Genomic DNA, 18,272 nt, shown 5'->3' on the forward strand with positions numbered 1-18,272 from the left:
TGGGAGTTTCCAAATGAGTTACTTTATGAGTCAGATGAAACAAAACTACTGTATAGGTTATAGGTTAATGTACGTATCACACCCATCCTCCTCACCTTGCCTCTCCTGGTTGTTGTGCGTTTCCTTGCGCCATAGGGAAGAGGAACGGGGCAGATGACCTCCTTCCTCCCGACATTCCCCAGCTGGACCGTGACATCGAGGACATGCTGGAGCTACAGGACCCCTCTATGCTGCATGGGATAGGTACAATAGACTCCCGTTATTTTAGGCTACATTCAAACTGGCAGATCAAAGACCTTTTTTTTTGGGGCCTATCCTGATTGGAATCAGATTGGCTTTTATCAAGTCTGAACGGCAACGACACACACACACACACACACACACACGCACACACGGAAACAGATGTTTCCTAATCAGATTTGAACCACATCCCTACTGTAGGTGGTTTGAAATGTGATTCAAAACCGATTTATAAAGATTCACTGGAGACGGACACATGCTGGGGTTGAGCTGCATAAGCCTGTTACTAAATGTAATTTACAGACTTGCACATCATTATTTTTGGTGGACTTTTTACAGGGGCCAGTTCCGAATTGCAGCCACCTGTAAGTGCTCTTTTAGAGCACTTTTAAGGAAAGTAAGATGAGATGTTCTGAAGCCAGATTGGAATTCGTACATTAGTTGGATACTTTTCAACCTGTTCATAAGCAATTTTTTTCCATAACTTTCGAGATAGAACTAAGAATAGAAATAGGGCGGTGGATGGATGGATGGAAGGAAAGCTGGATGTGGATGGGAGTTATTGGGGAAGACCGAGGGGCTGAGCTCAAGGATTTGGGGTCTGAGCCGGGAAGGGACAACGTATTTTACCTTGCAGCTCCAATTTGGTAAGAGAGAATAATAAGATGCAACCCCACAGTGTTCAAAACATCTCTCCTGTCCTAAGCCCATTTTATTTTCCACTAACTGATGCAAGCAGTCAGTTCAGGTGTTTAAACTTCTCCATCATGCTCTGTGTGTGTTGACAGCCTTAAGGAAAGAGAAAGGGCTCGTTGCTGAACAAGAAACTTTGCGTGGACTCGAATCAAAAGCTCCTCAACCTCCAGATGCCCCAGCTGCTTCTCAGGTGACCCACGACATCCAGGTCAGCCCCACCACGCATCCCCAGGGCCTTCAAACCCCTCCGTCCACATCTGACTGTCAACCCCGGCCAAGTGCACTCATCTCTGACGTCCAGGACAAGCCGCCTGGACAAGCTCCTGGACTTGGTGCTGTCCAGCAGCACCAAGCTCAGCCACCAACCGACAGGTGTCACCCCCAGGTCACTCCAGAGGACATCATGGACCCCACAGCTACAAACACAGCTCTGTGGCAGTACCTCAACAGCACTGAAAGAACAGAGCCAGTCATTGGTCAGCATACTCTCTCATTCTTGTGTTTGCTCAAATGTTCTTTTGTCTTGAAATATCTGGTTTATATCATTGTGGAATGTTCCTCTAGTCAGCAAAGTATACTATTTTGCGATGTTGTGCAAGATATGCACAACAATCACTGATTTGAGGTCATACTGTATGTCATGACATGCATCGTTGAACGGATGTGTTCAGTTTGTCTCGCTCACGTGCAAATATGAGAATAGCAGATCTACAAGCTCTAAGCTGGTACGACGACACCATCGTACAGTGTAGCAAACAATCCTTACTCAGATGGTCTAGATTTCCTGGCAGTTATGCATAAATATATCTGTGTTACTATTTCATGACATCTCAAGTGTATCGACACTTTGGTTAGAACATACCGTTGTAGAGGTGAAATGATCATTTAAATTGATTGAATTAACTTAACGTAAACCCGCTTTTGCTTTTCTAAAGATCATGTTGGCACATTAGTACATCAATTTACTCTTTACTATTTAGGCATTTAGTGGACACTCTTAATCCAGAGCGATTTACTGTAGGCCTAAGCAAGGAAAACACAAGGTAATACATCAAATGTGTCGAAATAGTCATCTAGGATCATAGGATAACTATCAGTCTAAACAGTATAAAATCAAATCAATAATCTGTACATTGAAACTATACACACTTATAGGATGCCAGCTCAACAAATGACCTGGCATCTGTCTACATCACACGCTATCTAAATGACATTTTAGCCTTTGCATAAGCCTGCAAGGTCGTCAAGGCTAGGGCAAGTGCTACGGGCGAGGGCATCATTGCTGTTTTGATCACAAACTGCACACCAACAACTTACAGTAGCTAATTAGACATAGAAGCTTGTTTGGGTTCAGATAACTTAGGCAGTCACTATCATCTTCTACTTGCCATAGTGTTGTTCAGTATGTGACATGTTCTGTGACACTGTGGTCCAGGTTTGAGCATGATGACAGAGTTCCAGTGGCCTACGGAGGACAACGCCCGCAACTATTTCCGTTGTCACTGCTGTTCCAGAGACATCGTCGGTTCCCAACACATGTCTCACATCATATCTGCAGATCACCGCTACAACTATATAGTGAGTATCTGAGCCTGTGGTGGCAAGGAAACTCTTTCTAATGTATATACTTTTCATACAATGGTAATGCATTGCTGACAGAGTATGAAATGGGCTTAACCATACCAGTGTTTACTGTTTGTGTTCGAGGAATGGCAAATTATGAGGTATTCAGGATACAGTATGTTATCTGAGCATTATGGAAGGGAGCAAAAGCATTGAATGCAAAGTTCAGCTGAGATCAAAGAATAAGGAGGTGTGGGGTTATATATATATAAAAACAACCTGCGCCCCAGCAGTCTTACCAGTGGTCTGACATGTTCAACTTATTGTCTCCACCAGGCCGAAAGGCATGGCGAGAGAGTATGTTTTGCTCCCTGTCTGTCTGTCCGTCCGTCCGTCCGTCCGCCACCCTTTCAACATTGCCACCAGGAGGCCGATTTTGCAACAAATAAACATTTATATTACAAATGTCCCAAACATCACGCAAATCGGTACATATTATCTCTTTAGTCAAGTGATCAAGACGGATCCGTCCGATCAATAATAATCATGTCCGGTTAATAATCATGTTAATAAAGTAATCAATGCGTATGTACTGCAGGCTTAGTTTGACCTTAATTCATTTTATTCTGCTTGTAATGGCAAGTGCTGCTGTTTAGCTGGACTTGACCTGGCCTAGACCTCTTTATTAATGACAGACACGATTTATGATATTACCACGTACTTAAGTGTACGGTGTCACTACATTGTAATGTCAGGGGTTAATTTGTGTCCACTTGTGTGTTTGAATGTATAACAAGACATTCTACCTTATGTGATTATCACTCATTGAAACTGAACAGTAACTTACGCTACGTGTTTGTTTGTTTTTTGCAGAAAAAGTTGCATCCTCGAATGGTCCATGATTGGCCATTGCTGGGTCGTGGCCATGATTGGCCAGGCAAGGCCAGCTCTCTGCGAGACCTTGCCCAACGGGTGGAGAGAGATGAGGGATGGGGAAGATTGAAGGTAAAAAAAAGTTTTACTACCTTCTTTTAACCTGAGGCCGCGGTAGCCTGGTAAACCCCTCCCTCCGGATATCTCATTTCCATTTGATATCAGGAGTGAGTCTGATATCAGGAGTGAGCCCAGACATATATATGTCTGGGCGTTTCTGCAGTGTTCATAACATGAACTCTCAATCAGCGTCACATTGTCTGGTGGTCGGGGAAACAAACTGCTGATTGGCTGAAGGGGTTGTCACTCCCGCCCAGCTCCAGCCCACCGCCAAATTGCCCATATAGGTCTGCAGACCAGACCAATTCCTGAAATCAAATGCAAATTAGATTTCCGGAAGGGGGGGGGGGGGGGGGTTACCAGGCTAAGGCCACGGACCCCCCGTCTCAAAATAATTTGTTCCAGGGACCCCAGATCGAAGCAAAGATTTGAGTTACAAATATTTGCTTTAAAAAATATATATATTCAAAGATTTGCAAACATTTTCATGATTTTTCAAATCTACAAGCTCGTAGCGTGGCACTCGTGAGCTTGTATATCATGAGCTTGTATATCTGCTATTTTTGAATAGCCAAAGAAATCTAAAATGACACATGTGGTCATCATTTCCGGTCTTAATGGGTGGGACCACTTAAGCCCTATTTCTATTTTATACTTTAAAAAATGTTCTAAAGGTTTTGCCAACAAGGTCGTGCCCAATATAGGGACGCCAGGTGGAAAGTTGTTAAAAATTGTGACTTTGTCTAACATGGTTTACAGTTGTATTTGTGTTATGTAAGCTATATAGCAAGTTTATTGCACTTCCAAATGGCCACATAATGTAACACTACTTTATTGTGGAACCCTTTTTTTAATTTTTATTGTTTCTTTATATGCTATCATAAAGAAAATAAGAACATTTGCTGGCTGCTTGGTTGCTGGAGACAGTATAGTGTCCATTATTGATGGTGAGCATGGAAGGATGCATATTAGATATTACCAATGCATTGTCTGATATATTGTATGCCATTAAGGTATTCCATATTTTGAAGTTAGGATTCAGAAACTGAAAACTTAAAGATTAAGAACTCTCACGGCCATTTCCCCACGATTTACCGTTTGTAAGCAGGATTGTGAAAAGCTGCAGCAGTATTGGAAATGTGGGGAATAGTTATCATGGTCTAAAATGGTATGTACTGTAGCCATTTGAAAGGTGTTAAATAAGAAGTCACTTGCATAATATTGTGTGCTATTTTAAAGGTGGTGGTGGTGATGAAGTCCTCCACAAGCCAGTCCCTGAATGTTACTGCCAAAGCCCCTTTGAAAGCAGACGGCACAAGCAAAACAAAGGCTGTTTCTCTTGAAATGAATGAAGACCTCAAAATATCCAAGACTGTGGCTGAATTAACTGAACCGTCCAGGAGCTGCCTAACAAAAGATGCAGCCAAAATTGTTTCCAAAGGCAATGTTGTCACAGTCACCTCACACACTGATGGTAAAACTACGTCGACCTCTGATGCACTTGTAACCAACTCAAAACTTGCCAATACACACACACAGGTAGATGTGTCCAAATCCACCATCTCCAAACCCTCTACATCCACGAGCGCCTCTAAACCAAGTGCAAATCCAGCCTTCTCTGAAGCTCACTGGGAAGCTCTCTGGCAAGATTTTGAGGCTGCCGTTGAAGCTACGAGCACGTCGGGTAAAGCTGTCACCACCAGTCCGACTGTGGCAGGGGCCTCTGATGCTGTAGGTTCCCCCGAAAACAAAGTCGCCTCCAACACTTCCGAAACCGCTTGGAACATTTCGACCAAACGCAACGTTACAGAGACGTCTGTGACTGCCACCAAAACCGACACGGCCTTGACTACCTGTCAAACTACTGAAGATGTCTCCAAGACCGGCCATATGCAGACCTCCAGGATGTCAAGTGGTGATGACACACAGCTGCTTCCCTCACTGGCCACAGCCGTGTCTCCCACATCTACCTGTGAGAGCAGCCCTGTAGAATCTTCACAATCCACAACAAATGGACCTGTAGTGGGTCAGTATTGTTATTTTTTAAATCACTTCAACCCTGGCCTCCCTATTTTGCGCATGTAATTGTTCTTCTTGTTGTTAGCTCTTTATTTTTAAATTTTTGTAGCATTTTCAGCACTTTCTTTTAATTTTGAATATGATTGTATCATCTCTAGATAATATAAGGGGAGAAAAAAGGCATAGATTGTGGCACTATGTCTTTAAAGGGATAGTTCACCCCCAAAATGACTTTTTCTATGGATTAGTCACCCCATGGAGACTTGAATTCATGGATATTGTTTTTTTTTGTCAAATTCCTAAGCCAATAATTTGATGACCGGCAGCGGTTCCGGTAGGAGACACAAAGAGTCTCCTTTGTGTCGCCTACCGGAACCGCTGCCTACCGGCCCGCTGGCCATCAAATTATTGGCTTATACTGTAGGAATGCGACAAAAACAAAAAAATATACATGAATTCAAGTCTAAACGGTTGGCTAAATGGGTGACTTATAGATAGAAAAAAGGTTATTTTTGGGGTGAACTATCCCTTTAAGGAATAGGTTATGGATGCAAAGCTAATAAAGAGGATACTGTAGGATGTCTTAAGTTGTCAGCCCATATTATCCTGTTCTCAGTTTCTCATCTCTAGCTATTTCTGATCCAGAATCATCATTTATTTGCACTCAACCACCAACTATCACTTCCATCCCTTCTTTCCATCCGTAGGTAATGAAACAAATCAAAGCCCAGATCGTTTGGCCACTGGCTCAGAATCCTCACCAATGCACGCCTTACCCTCTGACACCCAGACAGAGAGTCCACAGAGCTGTGATGTTCAGCCAGAAAGTCCACAGAGCTGTGATGTTCAGACAGAAAGTCCACAGAGCTGTGATGTTCAGACAGAGAGTCCACAGAGCTGTGATGTTCACCCAGAAAGTCCACAGAGCTGTGATGTTCAGGTAGAGAGTTCCCAGGACCCCAGGATGCAGCCAGTGGCCCCTCTGGTCTCGAAACCACAGCCAGGGGCCCCTCATGACACCAAGACCCAACAAGTGGCCCCTCATGACAGCAAGACACAACAAGTGGCCCCTCGCGACACCAGTACACAAAAAGTGGCCCCTCGCGACTCCAGTACACAGCCAGGGGCCCCTCATAACACCAAGACACAACAAGTGGCCCCTCGTGACACCAAGACACAACAAGTGGCCCCTCGTGACACCAAGACACAGCAAGTGGCCCCTCGTGACACCAAGACACAGCAAGTGGCCCCTCGTGACACCAAGACACAGCAAGTGGCCCCTCGCGACACCAGTACACAAAAAGTGGCCCCTCGCGACTCCAGTACACAGCCAGGGGCCCCTCATAACACCAAGACACAACAAGTGGCCCCTCGTGACACCAAGACACAACAAGTGGCCCCTCGTGACACCAAGACACAACAAGTGGCCCCTCATGACACCAAGACACAACAAGTGGCCCCTCATGACACCAAGACACAACAAGTGGCCCCTCGTGACACCAAGACACAGCAAGTGGCCCCTCGTGACACCAAGACACAGCAAGTGGCCCCTCGTGACACCAAGACACAGCAAGTGGCCCCTCGTGACACCAGTACACAAAAAGTGGCCCCTCGCGACTCCAGTACACAGCCAGGGGCCCCTCATAACACCAAGACACAACAAGTGGCCCCTCGTGACACCAAGACACAACAAGTGGCCCCTCGTGACACCAAGACACAACAAGTGGCCCCTTGTGACTCCAGTACACAGCCAGGGGCCCCTCATGACACCAAGACACAACAAGTGGCCCCTCGTGACACCAAGACACAGCAAGTGGCCCCTCGTGACACCAAGACACAGCAAGTGGCCCCTCGTGACACCAAGACACAACAAGTGGCCCCTCGTGACACCAAGACACAACAAGTGGCCCCTCGTGACTCCAGTACACAGCCAGGGGCCCCTCATGACACCAAGACACAACAAGTGGCCCCTCGTGACACCAAGACACGACAAGTGGCCCCTCATGACTCCAGTACACAGCCAGGGGCCCCTCATGACACCAAGACACAACAAGTGGCCCCTCGTGACACCAAGACACAACAAGTGGCCCCTCGTGACTCCAGTACACAGTCAGGGGCCCCTCGTGACACCAAGACACAACAAGTGGCCCTTCGTGACACCAGGACACAACAAGTGGCCCCTCATGACACCAAGACACAACAAGTGGCCCCTCGTGACACCAAGACACAACAAGTGGCCCCTCGTGACACCAAGACACAACAAGTGGCCCTTCGTGACACCAGTACACAACCAGGGGCCCCTCTTGACACCAAGACACAACAAGTGGCCCCTCATGACTCCAGTACACAGCCAGGGGCCCCTCATGACACCAAGACACAACAAGTGGCCCCACGTGACACCAAGACACAACAAGTGGCCCCTCGTGACTCCAAGACACAACAAGTGGCCCCTCATGACACCAAGACACAACAAGTGGCCCCTCGTGACTCCAAGACACAACAAGTGGCCCCTCATGACACCAAGACACAACAAGTGGCCCCTCGTGACTCCAAGACACAACAAGTGGCCCTTCGTGACACCAAGACACAACAAGTGGCCCCTCTTGACTCCAAGACACAACAAGTGGCCCCTCGTGACTCCAAGACACAACAAGTGGCCCTTCGTGACACCAAGACACAACCAGGGGCCCCTCTTGACACCAAGACACAACAAGTGGCCCCTCGTGACACCAAGACACAACAAGTGGCCCCTCGTGACTCCAGTACACAGCCAGGGGCCCCTCGTGACACCAAGACACAACAAGTGTCCCCTCATCACTCCAGTACACAGCCAGGGGCCCCTCTTGACACCAAGACACAACAAGTGGCCCCTCGTGACACCAAGACACAACAAGTGGCCCCTCGTGACACCAGGACACAGCAAGTGGCCCCTCGTGACACCAAGAAACAACAAGTGGCACCTCGTGACACCAAGACACAACAAGTGGCCCCTCGTGACACCAAGACACAACAAGTGGCCCCTCGTGACACCAAGACACAACAAGTGGCCCCTCATGACTCCAGTACACAACCAGGGGCCCCTCTTGACACCAAGACACAACAAGTGGCCCCTCATGACTCCAGTACACAGCCAGGGGCCCCTCGTGACACCAAGACACAACAAGTGGCTCCTCATGACACCAAGACACAGCCAGGGGCCCCTCGTGACACAAAGACACAACAAGTGGCCCCTCATGACTCCAGTACACAGCCAGGGGCCCCTCATGACACCAGTACACAGCCAGGGGCCCCTCGTGACACCAAGACACAGCCAGTTAAGCAACAAGGGATTTCTGAGGATTCCAGGGAATGTCAGCAGGTTCCTCAGAACCCTGGTTCAAGGCAAGAAGCTCCTCGATGTTCTGGCACACGACCCTGGCCTCCCCAGTACTCCGGTACAAGTCAGAATGCACCTCAAGATGTCACTTCACGTCTGTCACTCACAGGGATAACGATTGACAGCCGTCTGTCCTGTTACCTGAAAGCCATGTCAGAGGCTGATAGAAAGCGAGTCGCAGGTGAGTTATTTTTTTTTGCCCTTATGCACAATTTGCTCAAATGAAAAATCTTGGTGGTGTTGAGATTTGGTTGCAGTGGTGTCAGCAAGGATTTACAAGTATCAAGTGTTACATCATTGTGTGTGTGTGTGTGTGTTTGTGCGTTTTCCCTAGGTCTGAGATCGGTGTTGGAGATCCAGTGTGGAGAGATATCTAAGACTGAGCGACTGGTCCCTTTTTACATTTGCGATTGCTGCGAAGAGCATGTTGAACTCAGAAACATTTGTAAACACATCATCAGCGTCGATCACCAGCGCAAGTATATGGTCAGTGGGCCTCTCCGGTACTTCTCACATAATTATCATTTTTTACTAACCTAACCAAGTGACTCTTATAATTGTGACATGCTCTAGTCTAACATTAACCGTCTCCCCGTGACCAAATCATTTAATTGTAATTTTGTCTTCTGCCTTTTAGCCCATTTAGGCCTGAGGCCCGGTTCTACAAATGCCTTCAAAATCAAAGTCGGTCAGATAACTCACGAATAGATTGAACCGATGTTATAGACCTAATGTATTGAACCAATATTATGTGTGGATGTAATATTTTATCTTGGCGTTCAGGCTCTGCTACATTTTCCTCCCTGCTCAGCACAATTAAGACAACCATCGTTAACCTTTAAGAGCAGGGAGATAGATATGTAATAACAACCCCCCCCATGGGGAACAGAACCAATAGCAGAGCCTACTGGTGGTGGTGGTGGGAGCAAACGCTGCATGACAACAACCATAACACACAAGCGGACAGAACACAGCTGTAGGTGAGCTTAAATAACCCGCCCCATTGGACAGCTGATTGCCACGTCAGTGTATGACGTACTGTATGGGTCTGCATGACGCTGTAAACAACCACATAGAATGAGTGTATGCTGCCTGAACTAACTCGTAGGCTACGTATACTTTTTGCAACCGGTTAGGCAACATCCTTATTCGTTAAATGTTCAAGTTATTTATTTATTTACTTATGTAATACAACATTTTTACTGTGTAGCCTAAAGCAGATAGGATGACGCACATAGCCTGAAATGAACAGAATGAACGTTTATCAGAATGGTATACATTATGCCCAGTTTTCTTATGACAGTTTTCAAGTTGCTTGATTCAATATTTCGATATTTCATAGCCTATTGATTGATTGATTGAATATTTTATTAGGCAAAAAAATGTAAAACAGCACAGTTACATTTAAAAATACTTTGTCTAACAGGTCCGTTCATAAAAGTCCTTGCGGACTTGTTTCCAATGAGGGCCTTGGTATTCAATTCATAGGCATATATAGATGGGTTTCCGCGCGACGTCATCACAGAGCAGAGTGCGCAATCTGCGCATGCGCGGGGGAGAACGAACCGGAAGCGCCATTCACTCTATTGTTATTTTCGGGATTTAGATAGGCATAATGCTGCTATTATAGGCATAATAGGCATAATGCTGCTATTATATACAAACAGATCCAACTTCCGACAAATCATTTTTATTGAGTAAAGAAGATATTACAAACTGCATCATTTAATCTACTTTCATTAAACCTGGTGAAGACCATTTATTTTAATGAATGTACAATGGCCAGAGCTGCTGCGGGTAATAGCGCCCTCTACAGGCTCATCCCGCCACTGCGCGCGCATCATCCTCTCATGTTTACAAACAGGAAACCCATCTATAGTGGCACCACAGTTCAAATATCATTACAAAAAAAACAGCAAAAAAAATAACACTATGTACAACAAAAATAATTTTTTTTAAAAAAGGGGGAAAAAATATGTACAAGAACAGGGGGGGGGGTCTGCTGTCTAACGGGAAAATGGTACTACCTCCTCTTTTGGCCTCCTGAAAGGTGATTTTTTTTAAGGCTCTTTTAAATGAGCCCAGCGAACTGCATTTTTTGAGGGATGGAGGATATTCCAATCCTGGGTGGCAGTGCTATAGCAGGAGAATTTGCCCATGTTTGTTTTATGGGTGGGTGGTACCAAATTGTTGTTAACGCTCCCTCTGGTATTGTGACTGTGGGTGTCGCTAACCTTTTGGAGGTATTTACTCAGATATGCGGGAATAGGGGGCATATCGGGCAAATTTTCATTTACAATTTTGAAGGCCAGTCCCATTTTTTGTTGTTTAACCCTGTCTTCCACCCTGAGCCAGCCTAGGCTGGCAAAATGGGTGGGAGAAAGGTGGGTCATGGGCCCCAATCTGAGGAGTAGCCGAATCAGTTTGTTTTGGGAGGTTTGAAGCTTAGTCTTCAGTGACACTGAGGTGTTGGAGTACCAGGAGGTGCAAGCATAGTCAAAAAGTGGTTGAATCAGGGCCCCAGAGAGGGTCCTGAGGGCCTGAGGGTTGACAAAAGAAATATATATATTATATATATTTATCAGGCAGTCCCCTCTTACTACTGTATATAAACCCATTGTAACTTCAAACTCCATTTTAACCATGCTAGACTCAGTGAAAACACACATCCCTTGTCCTTCTAATGCGTGAGGGGCCGTGTTTTAAAAATGTATTTAGTTTTAATTTTCAAAAGAATATATTCTGTGTCTTTTCTCTGATGGTATTACATTGTGTTAATGTCACAAATTGTCTAAAAATGCACAAAATATGGAGCAGTGGCTGTGTTGAGCTACGGTTTTAAATTGCCTTCTGTATGTTTGTGTCAGTGGAAGGAGTTCCCTCATTTAATGACTGGAATCAGGAACATGGAGGAGTGGAACGAGAAACAGAAGACGGAAGGCTTTGAGCTTGCCATCAACAAAGTCGCCGAACGGGAGCAGTTTTACCAAATGGATGCTGAGGTAACCGTTTTGATCGTTCATGAAGTCAAGGTTCACTACAGGAACTAGTTTGAAAGCGCAAAGATAACACTTTAAAACTTGTATATCTGAGTCTGGCCTTAATCCATTAAGACCAGGAACACATCTGTGTGTCATTTTAGATGTTTAGCTATAACCATTATCTTATACTTTGGCTATTCAAAAATAGCAGATATATAAGCTCATAGTGCGGCTTGTAGATCTGCTATTTTAGAAAAATCTTGAACGTTAAGTGCACATCTTTGAATACATGTTATTTTTGGAACAACATTTCTAACTCAAATCTTTGCTTCTGGGGGTCCCTGGAACAACATATTTTGATGGGAATCGGCGGCCAAACACATATCATTTTGGGGGTCCTTGACATAAAAAAGTTTGAGAACCACTAATATTATAGCAACATATGTTTTTCAGAAAACTGTTAGAATTTAGAAGACATTTTGTAAAGATTTGCACACATTTTCACGATTTTTCAAAAAAATCGCAGATCTACAAGCTCGTAGCGCGGCACTCGGTGCTGCGCTACGAGCTTATAGATCTGCTGTTTTTTGCATAGCCAAAGAAATCTAAAAATGACACAGATGCGTTCCCGGTCTTAACACATTCCATGCCAGAGTTTAATCTCATAATGTACTCACCAGTGCCAGCGTTTTATTGTTGTTTTTTAGTTTTTTTCATGTCGCCACAGACCTCGCTAAATAAGTTAAAAGTGCGCGTTCATTTGGTTCTAAACACACAGCGGATCCGTGAGAAACGGTCAGCGAAAACAGTTTCCAAATCCGTGCCGCCATCTTGAAGCTACAGCCGATACACGGTAAACAGTGATCAGCGAGGAGAAAAACAACAACCAGAGAAAATCGAGTTTTAAACAGGATCCCAGACAGGAAGCGGATACGATCGAAAAAACCGGAACCCGAATAATTCCGTTTCCGACCGGAAACCGGAAACCGGAAACGGATCAAAAAAATTCGGAAAGTGCACCTGGGGCACTTAACATGGGAATCGGCGGTTCGCGTAGATCTACGCGACTGGCACGCTGCGGCTTTAAATAGGTTCGCGTAGATCTACGCGACTGGCATGCAATGTGTTAATGGGTTGACTATAATGTTAAATTTATGTTTTAACTATTGTAATGTTTTGTCTTGTAAAGGTTATACCGCTTGACAAGAGCTCCTATCATCGTGTCCGAGTGGCTCCATTCAGAGAAGGTACTTCATCTTTTTCTCTTCTTTTTTTTTTACCTACGTTTTAATGAACCACATCGGTGTCATTACAGTACATATCCATGTCTATTCACAGCTATGGTCCTCTAACGTGTGGTGTTGTAACTGTAGTGGTTTGATTGTTGTCTGTAGGCATCCACATACTGGAGGAAATCTTGAGACAACAGAATATGACCTTCTCCTGTCCACCTGCCGCCCAACAACCACCAGGTGAGAACCTCTCCCATCTACAGACAAGTTTTATGTTCCACTGAAACAATGTTAGAATCAGTGGTGGAAAAAGTACTACAACTTGTTTTACTTACAGTAAGTAAAAGTATCAATACTGTGATGCAGAAATACTCTGTTACAAGTAATGTCTCATTTCCCAAAGTTTTCAATTGTATAAAATGCATAAAAGTCTTTTTTTGTGTCACATCGAGACACATTGTGAGCTCAGGGTCAATGCATACAATCAAGACAAGACAATACATACTGTAAATATACACCACAATTAAAACACCTAGCAAAGTACTTCAATTCTATAAAAAGATCACATTCTAAATTTAAAAGGGACTTTAAAAGAAAGCAATGTCCTCTCCACACTTGTGGAGCACCCAGCATGTGTTTGTATATGATTTCATGTGTGTGTGCATGTATGTAAGGCCATGGAGCGATTAGCACAGAGGTGTGTGTGTGTGTAGCGCTGTGCTATCCAACCCTCGGCACTAGAAGACCTGGCTGCTGCTCGCCATACCTGGCGCACCACCACTCACAAGGGCATTGCACACCTCCAGGAGCAGACCACCGAGAGGAGAAAGCAGCAACGTGTGCAGCGACACCAGCGTGCTGCAGGGGCCCCCCTCTCATGTGTGGACTTCATCTGCCCCACATGTGGCAAACCGTGCGGGTCACGCATTGGCCTGCATAGTCACATGCAATGGCACAACCGCCATCCCCCTCAATAACCCATTCTTGGAGCAACGTCATCATCGAAATCGATGGACAGCATAAGCGTGTGTGTGTGTGGGTGGGGGGGGGCATTAGCAAGCAAGTCCAGTTCGACCTGATGGACATGTTGTTGTTCTGCCTTCTGTTGAACAGACCAGCAGAGCTCACAAGACCCTCCTCACATAGGACAAGCCACTGTTGAAGTTTATAATCTTATTATCGTGTCTCCAATTCAGAAGCGACGGACAACAAAGAAAACTTACGTTTGAAAAGGACGACTCCGATCAGCGTGGCCATAGTGAAGACTGAGCCGGTCGCAGAGCAGATGCCAGACGGACCACACCCAGAGCGTCTCACAACCCTGAACGCTCACCACCCCAACATAACAGGTGTGTGAGATCAACATTACTACCAACACGAATGTTGAATATAAAACCATACAGTAGATCGTAGAAACCTAGCTACCTCATTGGCCGCTGCAGTTCATTGGAGCGACCTATCCACGGCCGCCATATTCGGTAAGGCACAATTGTGTTGAATATAAAACCATACAGTAGATCGTAGAAACCTAGCTACCTCATTGGCCGCTGCAGTTCATTGGAGCGACCTATCCGCGGCCGCCATATTCGGTAAGGTACACTGCCACTCAATAGACTACTAGTAGTCACTTTGAAAGGCAGTTTGCCTTCCCAAAAATGGCGCCCGCAGATACAGACGCCCCAGAGTCGGAGGAGGCGCATACCTTTATTTGTCTATGTATAAAACGATGTCTAATTGTCTCTCTGCTGTTTCCAGTCACCATTAAACAGGAGGTTAAACAGGAAGAACACACCCACCCCTGTTTCTCTGGACATACTGGTAAATACTGACGCTGACTGGAACACAACTTGTTTTGTTGTCCTGAAACGCTGCTGTACTGTGTGTGTGTGTGTGTGTGTGTGTGTGTGTGTGTGCGCTGCATCCAAATTTGGATGCATTTCAAATGTACTATTATAGTTATTGCCAGGGAACTCCTTTGGAGATGTTCTGTTCACCTCACAGAGTCAAACAGAGGAATGCAATCCTCACACTATTAACTGTATGGAAGTAATGTTTAACAGGCTTGTGTAATGAATATGTCTCTGGGTGTGTGAAAGTCTGGTATGTATCCCAACATATTTGTCTTTTTTTTCTCCCCCCCCCCCCCCCCCCAGAAATGAGGAAAGCATTGAAACATGGTTTGGATTACGTGTCACTGAATGAAGATGGAGAGACGGTCAAACAGAGAAGAATTTCACATTCACCCGATGGTGGCGGCACGTGTGACGGCCCTTCAAACGTCTCGTCGCCTGCCAGCCAGTCTCCCTCTCCCCAACGCCAAGTGGCCAGAGTGAAAGTAGAAACCACATCAGTACCTACAACTCTGCTTTCTCAAGTGCCGCACTGTGAGTCTTCACAAATGCAGCGTGAGAACGTTTTAGAGCTGAACCTTGAATGCCCGCCAACAAATCCAGCATCTACACAGCCATCAACCACACCTTGGTTCATAGATTCCTCACTGATTAAACGTGAGCCACAGTCCGGGTGTCCCTCTCCCCAACACCAAGATGTCGGAGTGAAAGTAGAAAGCACATCAGCACCTACAGCTCTAGTGTCTCAAGTGCCGCTCTGTGAACCTTCACAAATGAGGCCTCGACCTAAATTAGAGCAGATCTTGAACTCACTTAAAATATTGGCTTCCTCTAACTTTAACCTTGAATGCTCTCCAACAAAGCCAGTCTCAGCTGCATCTACTGAGCCGTCAACCACCCCTTGGTTCATAGATTCTTCACTGGCTAATCGCGAGCCAGAGCCTGAACTTCACTCCACCCTCTCCAAGGTTAAACAAGCCTCGCCACCACTGCCAAAGTTGACCGCTGTGGCCGCTGTCCCCCTGTCCCCTGCAGCCAACAAAGATCTGCCCTCTAGTGAACCGATAACATCCATCGTCGACATGAACGACTTAAGACATTTTACATCTTTGGTGCGAGCCGAGCAATCAGGGAAGGACGTCTCTCCCAGCCGAGCAAGCCCCGAAAATGCCATTGAGATTGTGACCATGACATCGACATCCACCCAAACCTCTGTAGGTCGCGTGAAGCCCAGGATGCAATTGGACTCAAAGTGTCGAATCCAGATCACCAAACCAAACCAAAGTGCCAATGTGTTGAAGAGGAAACTTGCGCAGCCAAAGCCTGCAGACGATGACATCTGGGACTACGAGAACCGGCAGTTCACCCCAGAAAGCAGAGCTACCGACGTCAACGATGTTGATGACCAGTCTATGGAAAACTACTACAGAGCAGCCAACCCAGCAGGTGAAGACGGTCGTGTTTCCTCCAACTCACCTGCAGCCAGGGCCGTCAGCTCGACTGAGCTACAGCCCTGGGGAGACCAGGCTATTCAGTTCAGCTGCAATCTGGGCACGACCCCAGCCACAGTCGTTAATCCAAACAACACTGCTCAAGTGATGCAGGCCAGTGCATATCCGCCTTTTAACATCGGGGTCGGTCCATACATGGGCAGTCCCGTCACCGCGTTGAACCCAAACCCCACTAGACAGCAGTTTACTGGTTCTGATTACAGCATCAACCAGCCCACCTTAACAACGGTAAGCTCCAGTGGCTCCCTGCCAGCTGCAGGCTATGGCACCCCGGTTTATCCTTACGGTCAAGTCACCCAGAATTTGTATTTCCCACATGGATATCCGTACGGAACTGGGCATGCCGGCGAGTCCCGAGATCCAGAGCAGCACCCTGTGTTCTCTCATGTAAACTACAGTGATGGCTCTGCTGGAGGATTGTACCCGATGCACACTCCAGAAGCATGGCTTGACTTGCAAAGACAACAGCAGCCGCAATAATGATCCGGGTAACGTTCTCGTGTGTGTGTGTGTGTGTGTGTGTGTGTGTGTGTGTGTGTGTGTGTGTGTGTGTGTGTGTGTGTGTGTGTGTGTGTGTGTGTGTGTGTGTGTGTGTGTGTGTGTGTGTGTGTGTGTGTGTGTGTGTGTGTGTGTGTGTGTGTGTGTGTGTGTGTGTGGGGCACTGCATCCAAATTGTAATTTGGATGCATTTCAAATGTTATGGAGGGACTGAAGCATCAGGTGTTGATGAAAGAAGAGCTGCTGGACTTAGGGAAGTCCACTCAGGTTAATGGAGGTCAGCCATAGCTGGGAAAGCCAAGGAGGTAAGCCAAAGCTGGGAAAAAAATAAGCTTTATTTTGTTTAAGAAAGATTTTGTTTATGCCTGAGAGGTTGATGGATTTATAAAATGAATTACTTTTCCAATGTATGATTTATGTACAGTATGACCCTTTAAGCAAATACAGGTTCCCTGAATGAATATTTTGGTTGGTTTTCTAGGCAGGTTTTAAAATGAGCCATATATACTTTGTTTTACGTTACTGAACCAGAAAGTATTGTCGAAATGTTTTCAAAATAATGTTATTTTTTTATATTTTGTATTATCAATCCATTAAATGGATATTTGAATTGTGTTTAATATGAACCAAAGTGAAATTGTTGGTACTTTCATACCTTTTTTTCTTGATATAAATGGGACATACAGACTGCTGAATGTTAGATGTCTCTTATGTTGTGCAGATTATTGAGTTCTTTACACTATTGTGTGCAAAAAATACAAAATAAATTACATTACAATAAACATATTGTAATATATTTTTGTAGCTTGTAGATGTAACAATATAAAATCTTTAATCTTGATTAAATGTTTTTACTTGTTTCTTACACCTTGTGAAACCCTGAGCCTTTCACAGCTGGGATCATAGTGGTTCTCAAACCTTTTATCGCCAGACCCAAAAAAGAAATATGGTCTCCCTGTGACCCAATCTAGAGGAAAATAGCCGATCTACAAGCTCAAAACGAGCTTGGAGATCTTGTAGCTTGGAGATCTACTATTTCACTACTTCTTCATGTTTTTATTTTTTTAAGGGAATTTCTTTTATTTTATTTATGAAAAATGTTTTTAATTTCTGACTGTGTGTGTGTGTGTGTGTGTGTGGGAGAAACACAAGGTCCCGACGAAACGCATGCCAAGTTAGAATTTACACCCCTAGATACACAGAATTTACACCCCTAGATTACATACGCACATACCCTCTGGTCCATAGGGCTTGTTGCTTTTGTTATAATAATTTAGTTTTTTCTTTTGTTTACTTTGTTGTTTTGTCTGTTG

General features: G+C 45.2%; 1 protein-coding gene across 1 annotated transcript in view; it reads left to right on the top strand.

The window, feature by feature from the left end:
* LOC308094908 (uncharacterized protein) overlaps window positions 1-16,941 on the top strand; it is a gene marked incomplete at both ends in the record, with an annotated part of 58,355 nt that extends 41,414 nt beyond the window's left edge. The window contains 13 exons of the mRNA XM_080441731.1: window positions 136-243; window positions 1,029-1,412; window positions 2,372-2,514; window positions 3,373-3,504; window positions 4,732-5,518; window positions 6,219-9,068; window positions 9,222-9,373; window positions 11,755-11,889; window positions 13,058-13,115; window positions 13,263-13,340; window positions 14,297-14,449; window positions 14,856-14,918; window positions 15,254-16,941. Of these exons, the coding sequence (XP_080297857.1) occupies window positions 136-243; window positions 1,029-1,412; window positions 2,372-2,514; window positions 3,373-3,504; window positions 4,732-5,518; window positions 6,219-9,068; window positions 9,222-9,373; window positions 11,755-11,889; window positions 13,058-13,115; window positions 13,263-13,340; window positions 14,297-14,449; window positions 14,856-14,918; window positions 15,254-16,941 (6,731 nt within the window). The remainder of the gene's footprint in view (window positions 1-135; window positions 244-1,028; window positions 1,413-2,371; window positions 2,515-3,372; window positions 3,505-4,731; window positions 5,519-6,218; window positions 9,069-9,221; window positions 9,374-11,754; window positions 11,890-13,057; window positions 13,116-13,262; window positions 13,341-14,296; window positions 14,450-14,855; window positions 14,919-15,253) is intronic.
* Between the last annotated feature and the right edge of the window lie 1,331 nt (window positions 16,942-18,272).

Source organism: Gymnoscopelus braueri (assembly GCF_963280865.1).
Source record: "Gymnoscopelus braueri genome assembly, chromosome: 11".
Taxonomy (NCBI): Eukaryota; Metazoa; Chordata; class Actinopteri; order Myctophiformes; family Myctophidae; genus Gymnoscopelus; species Gymnoscopelus braueri.